General features: G+C 44.6%; 1 protein-coding gene across 2 annotated transcripts in view; it reads left to right on the top strand.

Moving 5' to 3' along the window:
- The window catches only part of KAZN (kazrin, periplakin interacting protein), a 1,004,356-nt gene that overhangs the window by 235,596 nt on the left and 745,821 nt on the right, over window positions 1-22,939 (top strand). For both annotated transcript variants that reach the window (XM_081056296.1, XM_081056297.1), the window contains exon 2: window positions 17-174. In XM_081056296.1, coding sequence (XP_080912422.1) covers window positions 17-174 — 158 coding nt within the window. The remainder of the gene's footprint in view (window positions 1-16; window positions 175-22,939) is intronic.

Below are 22,939 nucleotides of genomic sequence, written 5' to 3'. Positions count from 1 at the left end.
TCTTTTTTTTTTGCAGCGGTCCAGTCATTGCACACCCTAAATGACCAGATATCCCATTTTATTGTCACCAAGTCGAAGGCGCTGGAGGAGGACAAAGACCCCTTTCTACCCGCTGAGAAGGAGACTCTGAAAAGTTCCATGATACTGATGAGACATCTCCTCATGGATACTCAGGTACAGAGATCCACAAATTCTATATACGTATGGCCAGTGGTCTCCTTTTTCGTTTTCTTTTCGGCATAATCTGTGCAAAGATGTTCAACTACCACACTTCTTTAAAACTGCCGCTGTAATAAATATCCATGCAGCAGACATTCTGATATATAGAGTACTGTGTTTCCAATTCGATATTATTTGGGATTTAGTGTGGAAATAGCTTGTTTTTAAGTCAAAGTAATAGGGCTCAAAAAGAATACATGCGTTGTCTCTGAGAATTGAACAGATCTCCCACTAGCCTTGGAAAAGCGAAAACCATTTACATACAAACTTGGCAGGCATATTGATGCCTGGCAAAGGCTTTGGGTTGAGCAGTATTATTCCAAACAGTGTCACTCTGGAGCTAATGAATGTTGTGGTACGTTTGATGGGCCACCAGTAAGCAAACCAGCACTGGTTTGGGTTTTTTATTGTCGTTGTTTAATGCTAACAATAAATGAATTACAAGGTATTTAGCTCGTTGCATGCTATTGTTAAGATGTTATTCTTCAAGGTTCCTCCTTGTGCACTATTTTTTATTGAAATGTTTAAAAAATAGTCTCTCATCTCCTTCTGGCTTTTTTGGTGGGTCCCTCCAAATATGCTAATAGGCAAATACCAGGTGTTTTAAAAGGATTGCTGATTTTCTATGTGAGTGAAGCCAAAGTGAGCTGGATTTTATTGTCTTTCTTACCTCCTCAGTGTCTAGAAATGTTTCAGAAAATGTCCTTTGGGTTTGGTGAATTTGTATTAATTTGCCCTGAAGCGTTCTTCCTGAGCTGGTTTTCTGTTCAATAGCAGTGAGGTCAGCATGGTTGGTGATTTCTTACGTTCCGCTCTGTATCCGATTTTGAACTGTGGTTTCTTTGCTTCTGTTTCTACCATGGTGGCGTTTTATGTTTGATTTTTTTAAATCAATCCTGAAGTCTGGAACTTGTACCAATAAGACTTTAACTGGCAAGGCTTTCATGCACTTCTCACCTGTCAATGTTTGAAGCTGCCCCCATGGGATTTTTCAACCCCTAAGTTGAGATGGCCCAAATTATGCAAAGCCTTTCTTTTTGAGTCACCCGTGTCCTTTCTCCTCTTTATCATGAGTGGCCCATGAAGCTTCTCCTTTCTCCCTGAGCCTGTCTGGTGGAGAAAGGAAAGATTCTGAAGCTACAACAGCCAATTTTAAAACTCAGAAAAAAGGGAAATTTAGAACAATTTACTAAATAAAAGAGAGCCAATTGTTCTTGAAAGGATTAGCTTTCCTTGGTGCCTGGACCCAATTCTATAGCTAGCACCCCAGCCAAGGGAACTGTCTAAAGAAATCCCCAAAGATATTGTGTAAACTCCAGTTTGCAAAATCTAGGGGAATAAAAGCTATTCATCTTTTTTACCTCTTCTTCATATACGAGCTTACTGGTGCCTAGAACTGGATTGCAAAAATGTTGAATGTTGCTTAAGGAAATATTTTCTCCCCCTAAATGCTGAATTCATTTGAGAACGTTTATCCTTAGTAGCGTCGATTGCAAGTTTTTCCTTGTTTTTTAATCTCATGGGACTAAAATATCCAATATAATGTGATTACTGTGTCGGAACATTTTATTATCTTTTTCTCTCCTGATTCCAAATCAAATCCTGCTAGAATTTTCTCACTGAAATAGCTAGATTCAATGGAGCAACATATGGTGGATATCCCCCCTAAGTCATATACTCTAAAGGACCATAGGTTGAGTCTTCTTCTTGAGAGAAAAAACAACAACAACAACAACAAAAACACCCAAATCATGAAAAGTCAGGTAGGAAAGCAGTGTGGTGTCTGGGGACGTTGTTTCTTTTGCCTCCTGTTACCGGAAGTATCCTGCTCTTGTCTTTCAGACAAGATAGGATGAGTTAGACCGTGATTAGTTTAGTCTAAAAATACCTTCCTGCCCCCATTTCTTGTCTTCCAAAACCACTAACGCTTTGCAACATTATTTGTGGTTATGATTCTAGGTCCATGGCTGGTCAATGAGAATCACCTCTGAAATATACTCTCTTGGTAAAGCCCCACTTGATTAGTGTTGCCAACCTTATAAAATGCTAAGGGACACCAACATCTGGGGGCTGGCCAGGGGTGATATGTGGTTTTTCAGTTTGGAAGTTGACACCTGTAGAGATGTTAATTTTAATGAGAGTCTTTAGGGAGCATTTTTGGGAATTCAGTTATTTTCCATCCTTTTTTGACATTGCCTCTTACCTCAGTTCCAAAGATGAATGAATGTGCTTATTTCATATTCTGAGTTCATCCATAATAGGAGGGCAACAGAATATAAATATAACTTCCACATTGCTCCTTCCGTTCGGGCTGCATTCCGTGATATTAATAGGTGTCCGATCTGTGTGCGTGTTGGAGGATGCTCTTCAAGAGCGTAACCACATCCCTTAACTTGGTTGGTATAAAAGCCTGCTCAGGTCCGTACTCAAAGGATTCTTAATAGTATTAGAGTCTGATGAAATACTCTGACATCAGCTTGCAAGTTGAATGAAGTCAGGCAAAAGGTATTCCAGAGAATCTGAAGGCTGCTTTTCAGAGTGACTACTTAAAAGGCATAATTGATTCAAGTCACATCTGTCTTGGAAGCAATAAATCCTGCTTAGGAGAAAGTCAAAGGCAAAAAGCATTGCTGGGCTATGAAATTCCACTCTGAGGATTCTAAAATGGTGCACGCAGAGCAAACACATCTCCCAAGCATAATAGGGATGCCGGAGATGATTGGCAGGTCTGACAATCCACCCCAGAGAGTGGCATCAAGGAGGAACATCGCACGAGGATGGCCCAGAGGCCCGCAATTATTTATTCATTCCCTAAATGCTTCCAGCGTGGGGGTGTCTGAAAGGGGCAGGATGCCTTTATTTGCATTCCATCCCCTTTGTAGTCCACAGGCTCCCAGTTCAATGAAGTGTACCATTCAGATCGCATTTGAAACCTGATCTTGTGGCTTTTATTCCTGAGAGCTCTGTCTAAATCCAAACTGCCGACTCAGCCTCATAAGTGATTAGATTCATAACACCGAAGAGGCAATTCTTTCTGGTGGAGATTAATTCTTTTACTCGTATGTGTGACTCTGCATGCTAAGAGGGGTTGATTACAGTAAATTAAATCTCTTATTGGCAGTTCTCTCCTTCTTCCCCTCAAAGACCTAAGGTCATTGTTTATTAAAAGGTGCACAAATGCTCGGGAAAACAATAAGATCGCTTTGTGGGTTGTTAGATCCTCCTCTCCCAGGCTGGTACTAACCGGCAAAGACACGCTGTGTCCTGCGGGGTCTCCTGCTGGCCACGGAATATGGAGTGGCGGGGGAAGAGCCTGTGTCCCGCTAACCCTCACTGCTGCCCAGGCCTGGCAGTGAGTGAGGCATCTTTCCTGAAATGCCGCTTGCCTGGATTTGAGGGGGGGCTCCTTGTAAGAGAGGCTGAGTCACTGGTCCATCCCACCCAGAGATCCATCTCTAAGAGTGAAGCAAACAAGCCTTTCAAAAAAGTAAAATAAAATAAGCCAAAATTGTCATCTCTCAGCAAGTTTCTGCTTACGACCTGACAAAAAAATATGTTAGGTGGAAAATAAATGAAGTGTGCTTTATCTTTTGGAACTTCCTTTCCTCTTGCTCTCTCATCCTCCTCCCTTTTCTCTTTGCTTTCCTCTTTCCCCTTCCTTCTCCCATCCCCCCAGCATTTCCCCTCCTTTCCTCCTATCTTCTCTTTCTCTTCTTGATTGTACCCCTCTCCGCCCTCCCACGCCCCCCTTCTCAGTTGAGACGTGGAATGTGATTCTGCCCTTTTTTCTCTCTTCCCTTCCTTCCCCTGTCCTGTTCTTTTCTCATCTGTCTTTCTTTCTGTTATTTGTATTCAGGAAACTTGAAAGCATATCTGCCAAAGACCTGCATTCCTTTTGCCAAGCCAGAGGGAGAGGCAGCAGGAGGTGGCATGATTGGCAGGAGGCAAGCCTGGCATTCAGCAGGCAGATGAGGGCCCTGCCAGGATCAGAGACTCAATTGGGTGGCTTCGTTTTCTTTTCTAGAATGGTTTAGAAAACTTCTCTCATTGATTATGCTTTCTGATTAATTTCTGGCAAAACAAAAACAAAAATAAACCAATCCAATATAACGTGAATGGATTAGCTGTCGGCGCTACCTGGATGCTCTCTCTCCCTCACCTGGCCTCGAATGGGGAAGTGTGGTTTGGACCAGAGACTCCACCAGAGGAAGTCTTGGCTCCTGACAAATGGGAGGGTCAGGTGCGTGTATATGCACAGTGCATATGAACCTGTGCAAGGGAAGGGGACTTTGGGAATCAGGGAGTACACACACTCATTGCAGAGGTTTGCTTCACGATGACTTTTTTCATCACTAGCACATTCCATCCTGCCACGTATTTTCTGAAGTCACCCCTTGCTCAGGGCATGGATGTGTGGTTATCACCAGTACAGTTATCTGGTGCTTTGTAGCTGCGGCTGGCTCCACGGTCCTGCCCAGGAGTGGAATGTGACCCCATTGACAGCCCTAGAGAATGTCTTGCCCTCACAGCACACCAGGTGAGGCAGCAGAAGGATACTTCACATCTCAGGATCATAGACGTGGGCGGTGGCCCTGTGTAGGACCCCAAGTGTTGATTTTTCTTATTCTCTTTGGAAATGTGTGACATTGCTGGAGCCATAACTAGAACTCTCTCCCTGCATTGCGGCACGTGGAGAAGAAACTCTGAAATTAGAAGGGGAGCAAAGAGGCAAAGTTTTCATCTTAAGAAAATTACCCTGGCATATGTTTAAGGCTACTCATACCATCACATTTCCACCTCTTCACGGCCAAAGGAACAAGAAAAAAATGGACACTGAAGAATGAAGTTCACCTGACTAGATAGCTACAATGATAAGCTGACCGTGCAAAGGAAGTTTAGGAGTCTTTGCTCACCCCTCCGGGAATGTGTGTCCTCCACTCGCCATCCTTACCCCGCACACTTAAAAAGGCAGGGCTTCTTTTTTCATTCTCAGAGGCAAAACTCTAAAATCAGCCGGTCTGAAGCTTGCAGTTTCTTACATAACTAATGCAAGCCCACTTCCCGTTCTGCTGTGGGGATTTTGATCTTTCAAAGTTATTTTAAAAATAAATAAATACATGAAATTCTGCCGGCAGACATTGCCGGGCTGCGATACAGGCCCATCAGTTACAGAGCTTCTGTAATCACCGGCCCTGTTCAGAAGAAATGGAGGGTGAGGCATGAAATTGTAATGCTGTTCCTCTGGTAGGCTTGTGTCTCCGTACTGTCTTAAGTTAATTGAGAAAGAGAGCCTCTTCTGAGACCTCGGCCACCTTTGTAATCTCCATCAGGCAGAATTTTAGGGGAAATTCTGAAATGGTGAAAGTTACTTTCCGTACTTACTGTGCAAAGATTTGGAAAAAAACCTGGACGCCTGTCCTTTGCTACAGGCTGAAAGAAAAGGAGCATTTTGTAGGATGGGTGATATTGGAACAAAATAGTCTCTATCAACATACTCTGCCATGGTACAGCTTCCATGGATCTGCACACTGCTCGAGAGCCATTTGGGAATTTATTTTCACATCGTAGAATCTTTATGTTACATCTTTTTAGACACAAGTGGCTATTCTAATGCTACACACATCAAATGGTAATAAAGTCGAATTTATGTTGGTGTAAGAGTTGGTGGCCCGTGTCATGGTGAGGGGTTCTGATGTAGTGGCAACATCAGAAGGGAGGTCAGGGGTGAGCGATGGGTGGGGGCTCTCGGGTTGTCAGCCACAGAGACCGGCTCTGGTCAACACAGCAGGGGCAACGTTGAACAGAAGCAAATAGGGTAGCTCTTGGGAAAAACCGAAGAACCTCGTCTCAGAACAGACAGGAAAGCTGCAGCTGTGGAGACTTAGGGATCAAGAGAGCAGTTGCTTCAGGGTGCCGTGGCGGGGATAAATGAGCACCAACCACTGTCTCTCTCTTTGTGTCACTTCGACCACGATTCCAATTCTTAGAAGCGTCTGACTGTCTGAGGTCCCTGGACCCTCCTCCCCATTGCGCTGCAGGAAGGTCCACGTTGATGATGGTCTCACCAAGACCACAGGCGACGGGGGGAAGCGTTGTTACCACGAGAAGGGAGAGTGGATGCTGGGCAGGTGGAGACCATAACAAATCTATTGCATATTCTACATGCATGAACTTGGTGCTGGAGCCCCAGCGCAGAGCTTGGCGCTGCACTAAGCTCTGGGGACAGAGCTTTGGCCCTGCCCGAGAAGGACTCAGGCCCCAGCACAGGCAGATCACCAGACAGTGATGTGCCCTGTGATAAAGTGTGATGAAGTCGCGTGGGGGAACTGCAGAAGCTCACAAAAGCCCAGCGATTTGCAGATCACGCTTCACTTTACAAGCGCTCTGCTAGCACGTCTTCAGCTTTTTCTCGGGGCCATGAGAGGTACCGAAGGTTCGGTGTTATTATCTCTATTTGGAAGACTGGCTATTAAGCTATCATAAAATAGCCTTTTTTAAAATATTGTTCCATCCAGCCCATCACGAAGAGAGCGCAAGTGATTTCCTACTTGTAGTTGGTGATTCTGGAGTATGTGCTTTCTGAAGGGTTTATTAAATACAGGGAAAGGGAGGGTGTAATTTGGGGGGGAGAGAAGATTAAAATCTGGCTTCAGACGAACAATAGCACTCATAACTCAGAGTGTTTGAAACAGTTTTAATAAATATGCATGCAACACATTCCTAAAGCTAAGCTTTACCCTCTCAGATTCCTAGAAGGTTTAGGATTCCAAGAACACAGTTTTCAAAAATCTTTATTAGAACATAAAAGGTATTAGAGTCTCCCTTTCCCCCCAAAAAATATTCTAGTTTCCTCATGATGCCCTATTGTCATATTGGCAAATAGTTGGCTCCCAAAATAATACCCAACCCACCCATCACCCTTTAGATGAGTAGTTCTCAACTGAGAGGGGAGGAGCACAATTTTGCCCCCCTCCCCAGGGGCATCGGGCAATGTCTGGAGATGTTGATTGTCACAACTTGTGTGGAATGGCGGGAAGGGGTAGTGAGCGATGCTCCTGGCATCTTGGGGGTAGTGGCCAGACATGTTGTTAAACTTCCTACAATGCACAGGACACACACACACACACACACACACACACCCCTCGCTCCCCGCCAAACAGACATCCAGCCCCAAGGTCCATAGTGTCAGGACTGAGAAACCGGATTTTAGACCCAGGGCTGATTTTTTAATAGATCATGGAAGTCTTCCAGCCTCAGAATCATTTTCTGTGAAGCCCTACAATTGATCACGATTGGTCCTCCAGATATGTCTTATCCATTCACGCATTTTCTCATTAATTTATCGAGCATACCAGGTGCCAAGCACTGTGTCAGACTGTGGGCAGCAATTCTAAACACAAAACGAGTGATCCTTGCCCTCCGGGATTGTGTATGTTAGCGGGGGTGAGTGACGCTACTTATGTAAGTAAACACAGGATAATGACCTTCCGTTCTTGCCTTCAAGATGCAGTAGGGCCTAAGTTAGAGAAGGGTTCAAGTGCTTTTCCTTTGACAGTGACATTTAAGCAGAGATCTGAGGAGAGCACGAGCCAAGCGAGAGAGAGAACGCGACTTCTACTCATGCTTTATTGCCGATATTTGTACTTTACTTTAGTTGTGTGTATTCAGTGCGACTCCATGAGGTAACTGGAAATCAATCCCCTGGGATGTTGCGAAAGACCTAAGCAAATGATTGATTCTGGAAATTTACATTTAATTGAGGAACGATGAAAATCCCAGCTGGTCCCCGAGGAGCAGAGACTCTTTCATCCTTTGTCAATGGGTGTCCCCCGAGGAACCAGGATCTCCATCTTTTCTTGCTAGAGGCTGTGTCTGTACGGACACACACAAAAGACAGATTGTGTGAGAGTTGTCTGAGCTGCAAGAGACGTAGGAGTCCCATGGATGAAGGAACAGCAGGGGAAATGCGGAGTTATTCTGGACAAGAAAATGGGGACGTGAAGGCTGCAGTGCCTTCACCGACACCTGCTACGTGGAACCTGGCTATCAGTCAATTCTCACTTCTGCACTTGTCAATATATGGATCATCTGTAGCCAAAGCATTTCTACCCTGCTGGCACGCATGCAGGACACGTAAACCAACGTGCGTCTGAATGAGACATAATTAGAAAGGTGGCTTTATTGCCAATATTTGTTTTTTCACCGTAATGGAATTCAATAACAGACTTTTAGTATTGGTTACTTGGCATATATTTCTTTTAATACTGGGGTTCCCATTCATTAGTCAGATAATAGAGAGCCAAATGCATGCCATGTAATTATAACCCTAAAATAACTTACGCTTAGAACAGTAATTTTTATGCAGAGCCCTTGGGGCCGCCCACTCATATTAAACTCAAACAGTCCCTATAGAGCAGCCAGGGAAATTGAGGCATGGCAGTACTAAGTGTCATCTTTCAAATCTGATGGTAGACCTGGGAGTAGAGCCAGCAAATCTTGATGCCAACTCAAGCCAATATTTCCTGTTCTTTCATTCCCTTGCCTCTGAGTAAATCACACTTAAAAGCCGTTTAATGGTGAGATGGTGACTTGGCTTTTCCAAGTGCTCCCCCTTTCCTGTGGGATTTGAAACAAACTCAAGTCCAGCTTAGAAACCCAGATAGTTCATTTCAAAATGGATCTTGTCCTGGGTTATGGATATGAATGTAACTCTTCATTTTTTTTTTTGGTTTTAATTTCCTCCTAAAGTACACATCAAAGAGACAGAGCTCATGATAGAACTGATAATGAGAATCGGCATGGATGTGTATCAGTTAACTCCTGCTGTATAACAAATCATCCCCAAACTGAGTGGTTTAAAACAGCTACTCTATTTGCTTCTGTAAGTCAGTGGATTGACTGGGTAATTATGCTAATGTGACAGGTGTGGCTGATCTTGACTGGTCTCACTCAGATATTTGTGGTCACTGGGGCCCAGCTGGTCTAACACGGCTTTGGCTAGTGTGATTCAGCTCTCGTCTATATACCTTTCCTATCCCTCCATCACGCTAACTCTGGAACATTTTCATAGTGGTTACACAGGTCCATAAAAAGAAGAAATGGACAAAAGCAATCACTTTTCCAACCTATGTTTGTATATCAAATGTGCTACTACTCCATGGGCCAAAGCAAATTCAATAATCAAGCCCAGAGTGAGTGTGGGAAGGGACCACTGAAGGGAGGTGTACAACTTTAGTGCCATTAATACGATCAATCAATCACATAGACATAGCAAATTAGCAGAAGATTTCTTTGCATAACTCTGGGTGGTTTTCGATCTGCTGGAAATGGGACTTTGGAATGTCCTAATTAGCAAGCTTCATGCACATTCTCCTTTGGAAGGATTGCTGCAGTCCATTTATTTAGAGGGACATGAATTGTGCTCTTCTGCTCTCACACATGAACAGAGAACAGGCTGTGTTTGAACAGCTGGAGGGTCTATTTTAAGAGGGCTCGATGTCAAGCTTGGATAGATGATTCCAAATGGGCCCGTGCCCAAGTGTGAGAAGTGTGGGCTTGTGCTGCCTCCAGGAACAGGATGACCCATTAAAAGACCATTGTTATAGTTGGTTGTCCCAGCCAGGTGTGTGGTTCATTTGTTCCATAAATGATTCCTGAGCTTATACCAACCACATGAAAGGCATAATGGTAAACCCTGCCAGGAGATGTGGAAAATAAAAGCAGTAAAGGATGAATGAGTACTTACTATGTGCAGACACTCTGGTAAAGACTTTACCTTACCTCCAAATCTCATTTGTGAGGTCTGTGTTACTTCCCCTGTTTTATGGTTGAGGAAACTTACGTAAGGTCACATGTCTAGCAAGTATCTGTGCTCCTTTAATTGCGAGCATGGCTGCAATTCTTTATTTTCTCCCTTTGCAATATGCCTCTGTAGCCTTTCTCATTAAGAGCTAGAGTCTATTTCCCCACTGCTGTGCTTTGCTTTGGCTGAGAGAATGTGGTGAAAGGGTGGGTCATCCAGACCCTAAACCTCAGGATGACCTTCACGTTACTGCTGTGTCTTGAGACCTTGCCTCTGTTGTGGGAGCAAGTCTGGACTAGCCAGCTGGCAGAAATGAGACCACACAGAGCAGGGGTGAGTCTCCCTGCTGAGCCCATCATAGACCTGACAGTCCCCCAGCTGACCAATTGTGGTACCAATGCAGGAACAAGCCCAGCTAATGGCAGCTGAGCTCAGCTCTGAGCAGCCGAATCACCAGTCCTTCTGTAGACTTGCAATGACAAGAAATGACAAATGGCGATTGTTTTAAGCTACTAAGCTTCAAGGTAGTTTGTTACGCGGCAAGGGCTAACTGATACAATAGCAGAGCCAGTGTTTGAAGTAGGGTCTGACTGATAACTTTAGCCATTTAACTGGAAGAGAGGCTGGGCCGTGTGCTCAGAAGAAAGAGAAAATGGTTTGGTGAGTCTTTAGCCCGCCTCTGCTACACATGCCCTCTGGTGTCACACCATTCATCCAGCTTGAAACCACAATACCGGTGGGGGAACCATTTCATACGTTCAAGCAAAGGGATGACATGGTTGTATTTGAGTGTTTGGAAGATCATGATGGAGGAAGTGTGAATGGATGGATTGACTGGAGTGCGACTGAAGATAGGAAACAGTTTTTCTTCGTAAGAGATGGCAAGGCAAGAAGAAAGGACGCGTTTGGAGATGTTTAGGAAGTAGGGCTGTTGCTAATTGAAAAATTGGGGGTGAAAGTGTGAGACAATTCTAGGATGAGTCTCAGATTTTGGTTTGGGTATCTGGGAAAATGGTAGCATCTGATAAAGGAAAGAGGAACAGCAGTCTTGAAGGGGTAAGTTATGAGTTTGGTTTGGAATCTATGAAGATTGAGGGACCTGTGGGACATCGAGTTGGGGTTGTCTGGGGGATAGCCCGGTATCCGTCTTCAGCTTCAGAGAGAGTTGTGGGCTAAGAGTCACCAGTGTGCATACCAGTGGCTTGGTGTCATGCTGTATTAGTCACAGTTCTCAGTAGCAGACAACAGAATCCACTACAGCACCAATGTCACTGAGGACTGGACCCTAGAACGTCCTCCAGAGCTGTCCTGAAGAACCAGGTGATTCTGCCTCCACTTGCTCAACAAGCCTGCGTCCTCCCTCTCGGTGACTACCACCTTTTCCACTTACACCTCATGCAGGAGGAACCTAGGCCACCTGGGGGCCTTAGTCCCAGGGAAATCTGGGAAATGTAGTTTTAGCTTTCTGTGTTCTGTGGTTCAGGAAAGTGGGCCAAAGAGCGTTGAACTATGTGGGAGTGAGCCAATGCCTGGTAGCCCCAACAGGAGTACCGAGGAAATTACCCAGGGAAATTGTACAGTGAGGAACAGAAGGAGAAGAAACACTCCGTGGAGTAGCCCACAAAGTCCCCCTGTCACTTCAACTAGATTGACATGGGTTTCTATCACTTGCAACCCGAGGAGCCTTGGCTAATCACGTACCCAGACTTAGCGGAAATGCCATCCTTTCTACCCAATGTCATCCTGTCAATATGCCACATGTTCCCTTACGCGATCAACCATGGAGACAAGTGTGAGCTCTGCCTGAGCAGAGGCGTCTGGACACTTGTATGAAGCTCGAGGAACCTCTTGCCTATACACTTCCACACTTACGGAGTCTCATACGCTTGCTCAAGCATGGGCCTCGAATTCAAAGAAGACCAGTATAAAGCGACAATCGTCTTTAATCAGTGAACTACTAGGAAGTTTGAATATATGCACTGAGGTAGCACAAGGAGTTTTATTCATGGGCCTGAACAGAAAAAAATAAAATAAACAAACCCCAAACACAACTTTCATTCTGGAAGTACACACTGTGCCCTGGTGTTCATAAATGATGTGTATCCCATTTGAGTCTATGGGATGGGGTTTCAATGTATTTTGAAATGAAATTTGAATCAATGTTTGTAGAACTTTCGAAAAACTGCTCCACTCTCCCACCCCCCAGTTCTGCAGAACATGATCTCTAGCTTCATAGAAAGGGACCAGTTCTTTTGTTATGAGCGGAATTGTGTCCTCCAAAAAAAGGTATGTTAAAGTCCTCCCCCCCAGAACCTCAGAATGTGGCCCTGTTTGGACATAGGATCTTTGCAGAGGCCACCAAGTTAAAATGAGGTCATTAGAGTGGGCCCTAATCCAATATGACCGGCGGACTTATAAAAAGGGGACATTTGGAGACAGAGACACACATCCTGGAGGGGAGACAATGTGAAGACAAGAGGGATGGAGGATGGAACCACGTGACAGTGGGAGACTGGAGGGATACGTCTACAAGCCAAGGGCTGCCTAGGGCCACCAGAAGCCAGGACAGAGGCATGGGACAGATTCTCCCTTAGAGCCTCCAGAAGGAACCAACCCTGATGCCGCCTTGATCTGGGGCTCCTAACCTCCAGAACAGTAAGATTGAAATTGCCATTGTTTCAAGCCACCTGGTTTGTGGTACTTGGTTATGGCAGCGACAGGAAACTAATCTACCCTTGCTGCTGAGATCACAAACTAAGAAGGAATGAGACCTTTTTATACCAGGCACAATGTAGTTCAGTAGCAACAGATTTCTTTATTTGTTTAATAGAACGATGGCTCTTGACAGCCAACATGTGTGTGTGTTGTGCTCTCCAAAGGGTACCAGCCCTGAATGCTGGACCTAGAGGCTTGTATTTCATCCAAGATTAGTTAAGGGTCCTGTGAGAGCCCAGGGTGGCACAGCAGGTGGCTGTGTTTTATCAGCAGTCGCCGCAGGTGGCATTGCTGTTGTTTATGCCGCCGATGCCCACCTGCATGTGTAATTTGTTGATTCCCTATTGTTGGTTTCTCGGAGTGATGGGAAGTTGTCACCTGGCATATTCCTTTCTTTTCATCTTCCTTGCTGCCTCCACTCTGTCATCCTTCCAACTCGAAATCAAAGGGAAGCATGTCTTCTCTGTCTGGGAAGTATTCTGGATGCATATTTTTAGAACAGAGGAGCACTTGACATTTCACCTCATCATTAGAGTTTCTTAATCAGTTTCAGCCGAAAATTGGTATTTAGTGGGACTGTAGGGGCAGATAAACAAGCGAAATGGAGACTGAGCAAAGTTCACAGGCAGCTGTTGCCCCGGGACAAAGTCACACTGCATCCCCCAGAGGGATAAGGTGGGTCGCTCCCAGCATCTAGCATCTGGCTCAGCGTGGCGAAGTGGTTGTCATCCTTCCTCCGCCATCCTCTCCTTTGGTGAAATTGTGGAGCAGATGAAATCTTTCTCCAGGATGTTTCCGCTTCCCCTGACTGTTACCCCTTCTGCATCAAGCTTATCTCTCCTGTGCACCTCCCTCAGTCAGGCTAGCCCCACCCACATTGTTTTCTGTGCTCCCGCCCACCAGGCCTTGGGAAGGCTGTTCATACAGTATCCTGTTTGCATCTACAAGGAGGGGAGGTTTGCAGTAAAGGTTTTTTCATTGCTCACAATGTGCCAGACAGCCAGACCTCCCTTTCTCCTTAGTTCTGCAGAGCTCTGCGAAGAATACTGTAGGAGAGAGAAGCCTGGAATTCTCGGGAAGAGAGTAACAAACCCAAATCGGAGTAGCTGGGGTGGGGGGAGGGCGTGAAGGATGGCAGCCAGCACTTCTAAGAGGAATAAATCTTTGAGTGGTTGGGCAACATTAAAGTCTGGTGAGGACGGAAACGTGGAGTTGAGAAATCTGAACCTCTTAAGTGACTGCCTGCTCAGTCTAGCTGTAGGACAGTCTTAGGGTTCTTATGCCAGCCCCTCTCCACAGTTTGCTGGCACATCGAGTACAGTTTTTATTTCAAGGGAGCACAATTAAACTGTTGGCACAGTGGGCTGGAAAATGCGTTTTGGCCAAGGGGGTCAGCCCTTCTGAATAGGGCCAATGATATCTTACAGAAAATTTCTATAGAAGTAATAATTTCTTACAGAGGAAAAAAAGAATTTTTCCTCTGTAAGCACATCTGATTTTTATTTTTCCCATTAATGGAATGTTTCTAATTCATTGAAAAGTCTGTTCCTTATTCCTCAGTATAGGACAGGTTTACTCTTCCAAAGTGGTTGGTATTGTTTAGTGTCACTTGCCCTACAACCTTCTCCCGCCTGGGCTTCTGGGGGCTTCACACACCTCGTTTTCAACCTATGTTGGGAACAGCCCCTATCTGTGTCCAAGTGTCTCCTAGGATTCAGTCCCAGAAGCCCAGAGAGAAGAGAGTGGAGAGAAAAGTGGGCTTGTCCAGAGTAGGCCATCTAAACAAAACCAGAAAATGATCTGTTAGGGGTTTCAATTACAAAGTAACTTTACTAACCATTGTCACCCCAATAAACTTTAGTTTTTTAAAAAAAGACTCTTAATTTAAAAAAATCACCGATAGCTATTTGCTCAACATGTAAAAACCACCAACAAAATGAGGCAGAAATGATAGAATTAGAGACTTAATAAACTAAAAACCTTACATCTGAGAAAATAGTATTTAATAGAGAAATGGGAATAACATCTAAAATAAGTATCATTAATGTCCTCAGAGACATAACGTAGAATATTGCACCCAAGAAACCAGAACAGAGATCCTCCATTTGTCCATTCATTGATTCCACTAGTATTTGGTGATTTCCTGCTGTCTGTTAGGCATTGCTAAAGCTCTGTGGAGTCAGCAGTAAACAAACCTACGTCCCCATCACCATGGAGCTTACAGCCTAGTTAGGGGAGATAAAAAGTAACCAGTGAACTAGTGAGCCATGTAAATATTGACTTTGTCAGGTCATGTGTGTTGTGGGGAGACACAGGCAGGTTTAAAGATATAAGAGGTACAGGAATGGGGAGGCGAAATACTGTTTATATAGGGTGATCAGAAAAGTCCTCACGGCAGTGAGGGAGTAGCCAAGCCAAACAGATGTCAAGAGGAAGAATGTTCCAGACAGAAGGAACAGCAGGTGTCAGGGCTCTGAGTCAGGGGGATGTCTAAGCTCTTCCAGGGAAGACCAGGTGACCCATATGGCTGGAGTAGGGTGAGCAAGGGTGAGAGTCTTAGAGCATAAATCAGCACTGTAGGGGGTGAGCAGTGCAAGTCATTCATGGCTTTGAACTCGGAGCAACAGGGAAAGCCATGGGGGGCTCTAGGTAAAGGGCTGCTATAGTTTGACTAAATAATCGAAGAAGAATAGCATGGACTAGTGTGGAAAGAATCAACTGTGAGGGATGGAAACCAGGTAACCGGTCAGGAGACTCCTGCAATAACCCAGGTAAGAAACAGTGTGACTTTGGACCACTACATCTTGAAGGTGGTAGGAATGGTCAACTTCTGGAAGTCTCCCGTAGATAGTTCTAACATTTGTTGACAGGGTGGGTGTGAGGTGAAAAAAAGAAGAGTCAGAGGACCCCACCAATTGTAAAAATTACGACAACTGTAGGGAGGGAGGTGCAGAGAGTAAGGAGGGCGTCCCTGAGGGTGGGATCGAGAGTTTGGCCTGGGACATCCGTTTGAGATGCCGTGGAGATGTCCACGTGGAGATGTGGAGTGGGAAGTATGGGGTTTAGGAGAAAAACAAGATTAGCTACAGAGTCATGACCCTGGGCAACTTCATTGAAGGAGTTCGTGTAAATGAGGAGAGACAAGGTCCCAGGACTGAACCCCTGGCAGGACATTTGAGAGGCTGGAAAGATGAGTGGGAGAAGCACAGAGGAAGAAGGACCGGTGAATGTGGAGGAGTGTTGCCCCATAAACGAGATGGAGAAAGCGTTCCAAGAGGCCAGAGGAGACCCTGTGTGAGGAATTCTGCTGACAGGTGAACTACAATGAGGACAGCAGTTGGTCATTGATGATAGCAATGTAGGGGTCATTGGTGACCACGATAAGGGTGACTCTGGTGGAGTATGGGGACAAATGCCCCACTGGGGCGAGTTTGAAAAAGAGCGGGGGAAGGGATGTAGAGATAGGGAGTGGAGATGACTTCTTTAGGACTTTTACCAATGAACAGATAATAATTGCAGTAGCAGAATGAGAACATGGAGTCAAGATAAGTGGTTTTTATTGTTTTTTAATTGGGACGTGTATGCCCAGGGAGCCAAAAATATGTACCCAAGTGGAAACTTTGGTCGACGTTGCTCAAGCAGTAGTTCACCGTCATCAGAAGTGTCTGCACACTGATGGGAACCACTTTGAGCCCCTCTTGTCATTGCAGAAGTCAAATGTGACTTGATTTCATCTTTTGTTATCAGTATATATTGAGTATTACAATTTTAATACAGTTCTTTCTTAAAATGTGTACACATTTTTTTTGGCACCCTCTGTATCTTGCTAAGGAGAATGACCCAGTAGAGAGAGAAGGCTTGATAATGATGGTGCAGGAGAGAGTGGGACAGGACCAGCCATGATGGGCTTGTGGAGGTAGGTTATCAAAGAGGAGAGAGTTTGAGAAAGAACCATTAGAGATCTTGGAAATAAAAAATGCAAATGTTGAAAAGAGAAATGAAACACCACCACCACCACCTCATTTTCAGAGACTAGAAGAGTGAACAAATATAGAGGGCAGGCAGGAACGTCAGGATCTCTCAGAGGACCTTTTAGAGGACAGCATAAAGGAATAAAAATGGGACTTCTCAAACAAAAGTGGAAGAGACATGGTCTAGAAGAAGCAGGAGGACAAAGAGGGAGAATGAAGGAGAGGCAGCATGTGAAGACAATTTTCCGGGAGCTAAATAAAGTCAGGTGTCCTCGAATTGAACAGACCCACTGGAATGTACTCAGGCTTGGATAATAATAACAGTAACAGAACTACTAGTAATTAAAACTCATACATCAAAATATTACAGTGACATTTCAAGTTGTCGAGAAGAAAAGAAAAAATTGAAAAGCTACTTGGGAGAGGCTGGTATAACCCAGATCACAAAGGACCGCTGGGGTCAAGGAAAGTGTTTGAAGTTTATTCCAGCGGAAGTCCCTGAAGGATTTTAAGAAGTGTGGGAGGGTGGTGACAAAAATCTGATTTGTTACAAAGATGTCTCTGGCTGCTGCTGGAGAACAGATGGTGAAAAGGTTTGGAGGGATGGGCGTGATCGTGAAAGGAGAGAGACCCGGTAAGGAGCTATCAAAATCACACCATCGAGAGATGAATGTTCTAACTAGTAATATGAAAGCTAGCATTTACGGAGAGCTTGTGAAGTACCAAACATAGTCTAAACACTTTACATGTCTCAGCGTATTCAGTCTTCACCATAACCCTCTATATCTCCGTTTGACAGATGAGGAAATTAGTGAACAGAGAGGTTAAGTAGGTTCCTGGAGGTCACCCAGCCAGGAGGTGGCTGAGCCAGAATGTGAACCTGAGGGGTCTGGCTCCAGAGCACATACTGTTAATCAATACCCTGTAGGGCTTTGGACTAGAGTAGTAATAATAGAGAAAGAAGTGAGTGGGTTTGAGAGTCTGGAGACAGCACGGACAGGCTCGTGATGTGGGAGAAGAGTAAGACATTATTCCAGAATGGTTTCGGTATGTTTCGCCTTGAACACTTGGTGGCACTTATCATCATTTCAGATTCCTGCAAACTCTAATTGCTCCCCCCTGCGTCTGAAACACATCCACAACATCTGGAACACTGTCCTCCATGACCTGTAGGTCTCTGTGGTAAAAACCCTGCCCCTGCCCTATACACAGCTATTCCAGTACCACTGACTGTGCTCTCTATACTGAACCACATAAGTGCTCATCATCCCATGACCATAAATAGCGAGATAAGAGGTCTGACAATTAAGTTCGTGAACTTGTTGCAATGATATTGCTAACTGTTTTGCTATCAGAGGGATTATTCATTATGAATTTGTACCAACTGGACAGTTAACCAAGTTTACTATTTGCAAGTGCTGAAAAGGCTGCGTGCCAATAATTCATGGCTCTCGCATCACGACAATGCACCAGCTCACACAGCACTGTCTGTGAGGGAGCTTTTAGCCAGTAAACAAATAACTGTATTGGAACACCCTCCCTACTCACCTGATCTGGCCCCCCAATGACGTTTTCTTTACCTGAAGATCAAGGAATTATTGAAAGGAAGACGTTCTGATGACATTCTGGACATCAAGGATAATACGATGACAGCTCTGATGGCTATTCTAGAAAAAGAGTTCCCGAATTGCTTTGAAGGGTGGACTAGGCGCTGGCATCAGTGCATAGCTTCCCAAGGGGAGGACTTCGAAGGTGACCATAGTGATATTCAGCAATGAGGTCTGTAGCACTTTTCCTAGGATGAGTTCATGAACTTAATGGTCAGACCTCGTATCTCTCTCTCTATGGATTCTATATATAGATACTCGTATATTTGTCAGTTACAGCTGACATTCATTATTTATATTAGTTCCGGGTGTACAGTGCAGTGATTAGGCATTTAGATAATCTATGAAGTGATCCCCCTAAGAAGTACAGTACTCATCTGACACCCTACATAGTCTACAACATTATTGACTATATTTCCCGTACTGTGTTTCACAGCCCCATGACTGTTTTGTGACTAGCAATTTGCACTTCCTAATCCCTTCACCTTTCCCAGATGGGTAGTAGACTTGTTAGGGTTATCACTTTGTGAGCTGTATAAATGTCTAATCATTATGTTGTTTCTGTACACTTGAAATTAATAAATACATTGGGGAAAAAACCTGTCCCCAAAGGCGACCAGTGTTCAGTTCGCCCAGCACCGAAGGCTTCCAAGGACAGGAGACTTGCAGTTTTAAAACCAGGCAAGTCCCAGGCAAACCAGGACGATGAGCTCGTCATGCTCCTGCCACTCTCCCCTCCCACGTCCTGCCCACTGGCCCCACTTGCCATTATTCAGGTGGATGGGACTCTCTTACCTTGGGCCTTTGCACATGTTGCTGCCATATATGGAGAGCTCTCAGCTGCTTCTTTTAGTCCTCTGCTCTTAGCTTAAGTATCACCCCTCGAAGCGGCCTTCCTGAGCACCTGATCTCATGTAGCCCCTACTAGTCAGCCCTCCTACCCCCAGAACTTATCACAGGATCAGCGACTTTATTGAATTATCAGATTTCTGCTGTGCTGGATTGTGAGCTGCATGAGGGCTGAGCTGAGCCGCGTTTGTCTTGTTCACCTGTGTAAAGCGGGGTCTTGGCGGCCAGTTACTGAAGGAAGGTCTCTAAGGACTCAGGTGAAATCAACCACAGTTGCAGCAAGAGACGTTGTCCTGGGGCACCAGGAAAAGATTTCCTTACTAAAAGTGCCTAGAAAAGGAGCTGGCAGCAAAAACCCACTTGGAAAGTAAGGCTTGTAATTATGTTGTTAGCCTTTCTCCCCTCTACTCCTGCCCTCTGTCCTGCCTTAAAGTCGGTTAGGGAGATGGCCCAGAGCCCTGCATGGATCTTGGGTTGGGCGATAGGACAGATGATGAGTTCTACAAGCTGTTTTCTACCTGAGGTCTTCCTTCTACTTGGACAGCCCTGTGGGAAACAGCACAAGTGAAATTTGGGGAAGCCACCTATTGGAGTTAACCACATGACTGCTCTGTTTCACTCACACCACAGATACAATGAGGTCTATCAATATAGTGTTTGTTTCTTTGATACATGCATGCCCCATGGAGTCTTGTTTTTAATACGATTATAAACTTAACTCTTGCTCAGAACAGTGAAAACTTGGTAACCAAATTGAAATCCAATAATATATTTGATGGGGTAAATGAATTTTGACTCGTCCCCAGAGTGGAATACTCTAGAATCAGTAAACACAATTAGGTAGATCTGTGTTTACTGACATAAAAGCATGTCCATGATAAATTGGTAAATAAAAAGAAAAAAACAAGCCCAGAAGGAAATACACAGAAACGTTCACAGATGTGATCTCTGAATAGTGAGATAATAGACTTTTATTTCATTTTGTTTATTCTTAATTTCTACAGTGAGCATGTGTTATTTTCATAACCAGCAGGGGAAAGGTCTTTCCAATATGGAAAAAATAAAAACAAGTTGAAGAGGAAAAAAAAAGTGTCTCATTAATATTTATTACCATATGGAACTGCCCTTAGTCCCCTGAGGATTCGGAGTGAGCCTGGGTCATCTATGTAGATATGTTGTATATATGATTTTTTTGTAATATATTTCAGTTCACATATATGCACCTATGGAAAACATACTGTGAAAATGTGTAATGTGGCACCTGCTTCATGATATAAGCATGTTTATACACATATAGCTATATTGATATTACATGTAATTTATATTTTATATATAACTTACCTGCATAGATCCTATCCTTAATATATTGTATAGCTGAATTCATTTTTCAAAGTGAAATGCTTAATGCACCTTCTTTTCAGATAATCAATTCGTATTCTAATCCTGCTTGTCACACCGGGGCAGGAAGTGAACGCTCACCAATGGTCTTGGATTACTTTTTTTTTCTTCTTTTAATGAGATATTTTTGAAAGATAAAACACCCAGCTGGCTGGCTCCTCCGGAGGACCTGGCAGCAGCATTGGTATTTGTTACTCAAATACAGGCTTTCATCACACACCTGTGCTGCTTCTGTTTGCTCGGTGCATGGCCTCTCCCAGCCCAATTTATCTTTGGGGCAGAGGTGGGTGTTGGGTTAAATAGTGAACGATGAGCAAAAATGGCCTTTAGAGATCTGGTTTTGCATCTGGACAGAGGATAATACATCCTCAGCTCCCAAATACCTGTAATAGATCTTTCTTTTGAGCCATTTTGAAATTTTACTTTGTTTTAGGTAAAGCTCTTGCCTTTTCCCCTTCTTGTGTCCTTCCCTATCCCTTTCTCCTCCAACTCCAGTCTCATTTTCTTTGTCTCTCAAGGAAGTAGATGGGGTGCTTACCTGCAGATTTTCGCAGTTGAGGAATCTGCAGTGAGCTGTGATGGCACCAAGCTTTCTAGGAGTTCAGGGGCCCTGGAAAGACTCAGTGAGTGACTCAGCAAGGTGGCTGCTTGGCCCTGGGCCCTGGGGGCCCTGGAGTCGCTGGCAGAACCTGGAGCTGTTCTCCAGGTCAGATCACCCTCCCCTACCCACCTCCCCACCTGTGCTGGCCTGGCTACTCCTGAAAGGGGCCTTTGTGTTGAGCTCCAGGGGCAAAGCCCCAGCATACGTTCAGCTCCCAGTAAATTCCCTTTCACATCAATTCACTTGATCTAAGAAAGCCCAGTAAGATGGAATCATTTTGTCCTGGCACATTGTTCCTCTCTTATTTTGTCTCATCATTTTATTTTCGCCAATACCAAGAACTTTGTCAATGCCAGGCTCTGTTCTAAGCACTTTTATTTATCTAATCTGACAAGCCAATCCAATGCGGTGTTTAAGTGTCCACATATGACGATTGGACAATAGAGGGCGAGGGAGGTGAGTGACCTGCCCCAGACAGCAACACAGTGTAAGTGCCGGAGGCAGGTTTAGAACCAAGACCCTGGGTTCAGGACCCCCTTCCTGTCACCTGCACACTAGTATGTCCCCGGGTCCTGTTAGCTGAGTCAGAACTGCAGGAGACCTGGGTGCCTTCTGCTGCAGCTGGGGCCGCTACGGAACAGCCATCGGTTTCCATCCAGTTTTCCCCTGAGATTTTCGGGGAAGGCATTCTGTATGTATGAGTTGCTGAGACAGCCTGAGCTTGCCTGGTGCCGGGGATTATGAGTGAACAAGCTTGTTCAGAAGGGGAGTATTGCCCCTGTCATTTCCCGGCTCCCCACACCCCAGGCACTTGGGGCCAGTGCAGGGAGGGGGTGGAGAGAATGGTCTCCACGTCCAGTCCAACTACTAACTTGCTAAGTGACTTTCTGAAATGTTCTTCAATCCCCAGGGCCAGTGTTCATGTCTGCAAAAATGGGGATACCGTAATTTGAGCTTGTAGCCTCAAGGGTGTAATGAAGGAGGCAGCTAATATGACGAAGGGCATACGATGGTGAGAGTTACTGTGCTAGGTATTTACACATTTTCCCATCTGAAGTTTGCAATGACCATGTGAAGATAAAAACCATGATCGTAGATAGGAAAGCACTTTACGAAATTAGGTGCTCTGCAAATATAAGGAATTATTCTGGTAGAAGCATGTTGAATTATATTAAAAAATGCATCAAGCAGATCTCCTTAGGAGAATGCAGTGCAGGAAGTGTCCAGTGCCTGTGCATAGTGGGGGGCGGGGGTCAATAAATAATTAGAAGTGGGTAATAGAGAACAGCCTCAGCGCACAGCCAAATTAAGTTGTAAGACCTTTCCGTGTGAGTGTGTATTTAGGGCTGAAAGCTACACCACGTTTCCCCTGCAGGTCTATCCTTGCTCCTTTGTCCTTTCCTTTGAATTTTGTTTGTATTCATTGCTCTCTTCCAGCATCTGTAACATTCTTCAATCTTAGTTTTATTAGGTTGGTGCAAAAGTAATGGCGGTTTTTGCGTTTTTTTTTTTTTTTTAACCTTTTAAACCGCCATTACTTTTGCACCAACCTAATAGATAGAAGAACATGTTTGGGAATTTAAGAAATAAATGTATTTCAAGCAGAGGAAAGAGATGGTGATTTCGAGCTAAAGCAGAAATCCACATCCCTGGATTTGACAAAGCAATAATTGACTCCGAGGCCAGGGCCGTCTAGAATGATGGCCTTCAGTAAAACCCAAATGTTATCCCCTAACCCAATAAACTTAGGTACAATTCAATATGGGCTAAAGTAATT

Source organism: Rhinolophus hipposideros (assembly GCF_964194185.1).
Source record: "Rhinolophus hipposideros genome assembly, chromosome: 8".
Lineage (NCBI taxonomy): Eukaryota > Metazoa > Chordata > Mammalia > Chiroptera > Rhinolophidae > Rhinolophus > Rhinolophus hipposideros.
The sequence above is the reverse complement of the archived record's forward strand: the minus strand, read 5'-3'. Positions and strand labels throughout refer to the sequence as shown.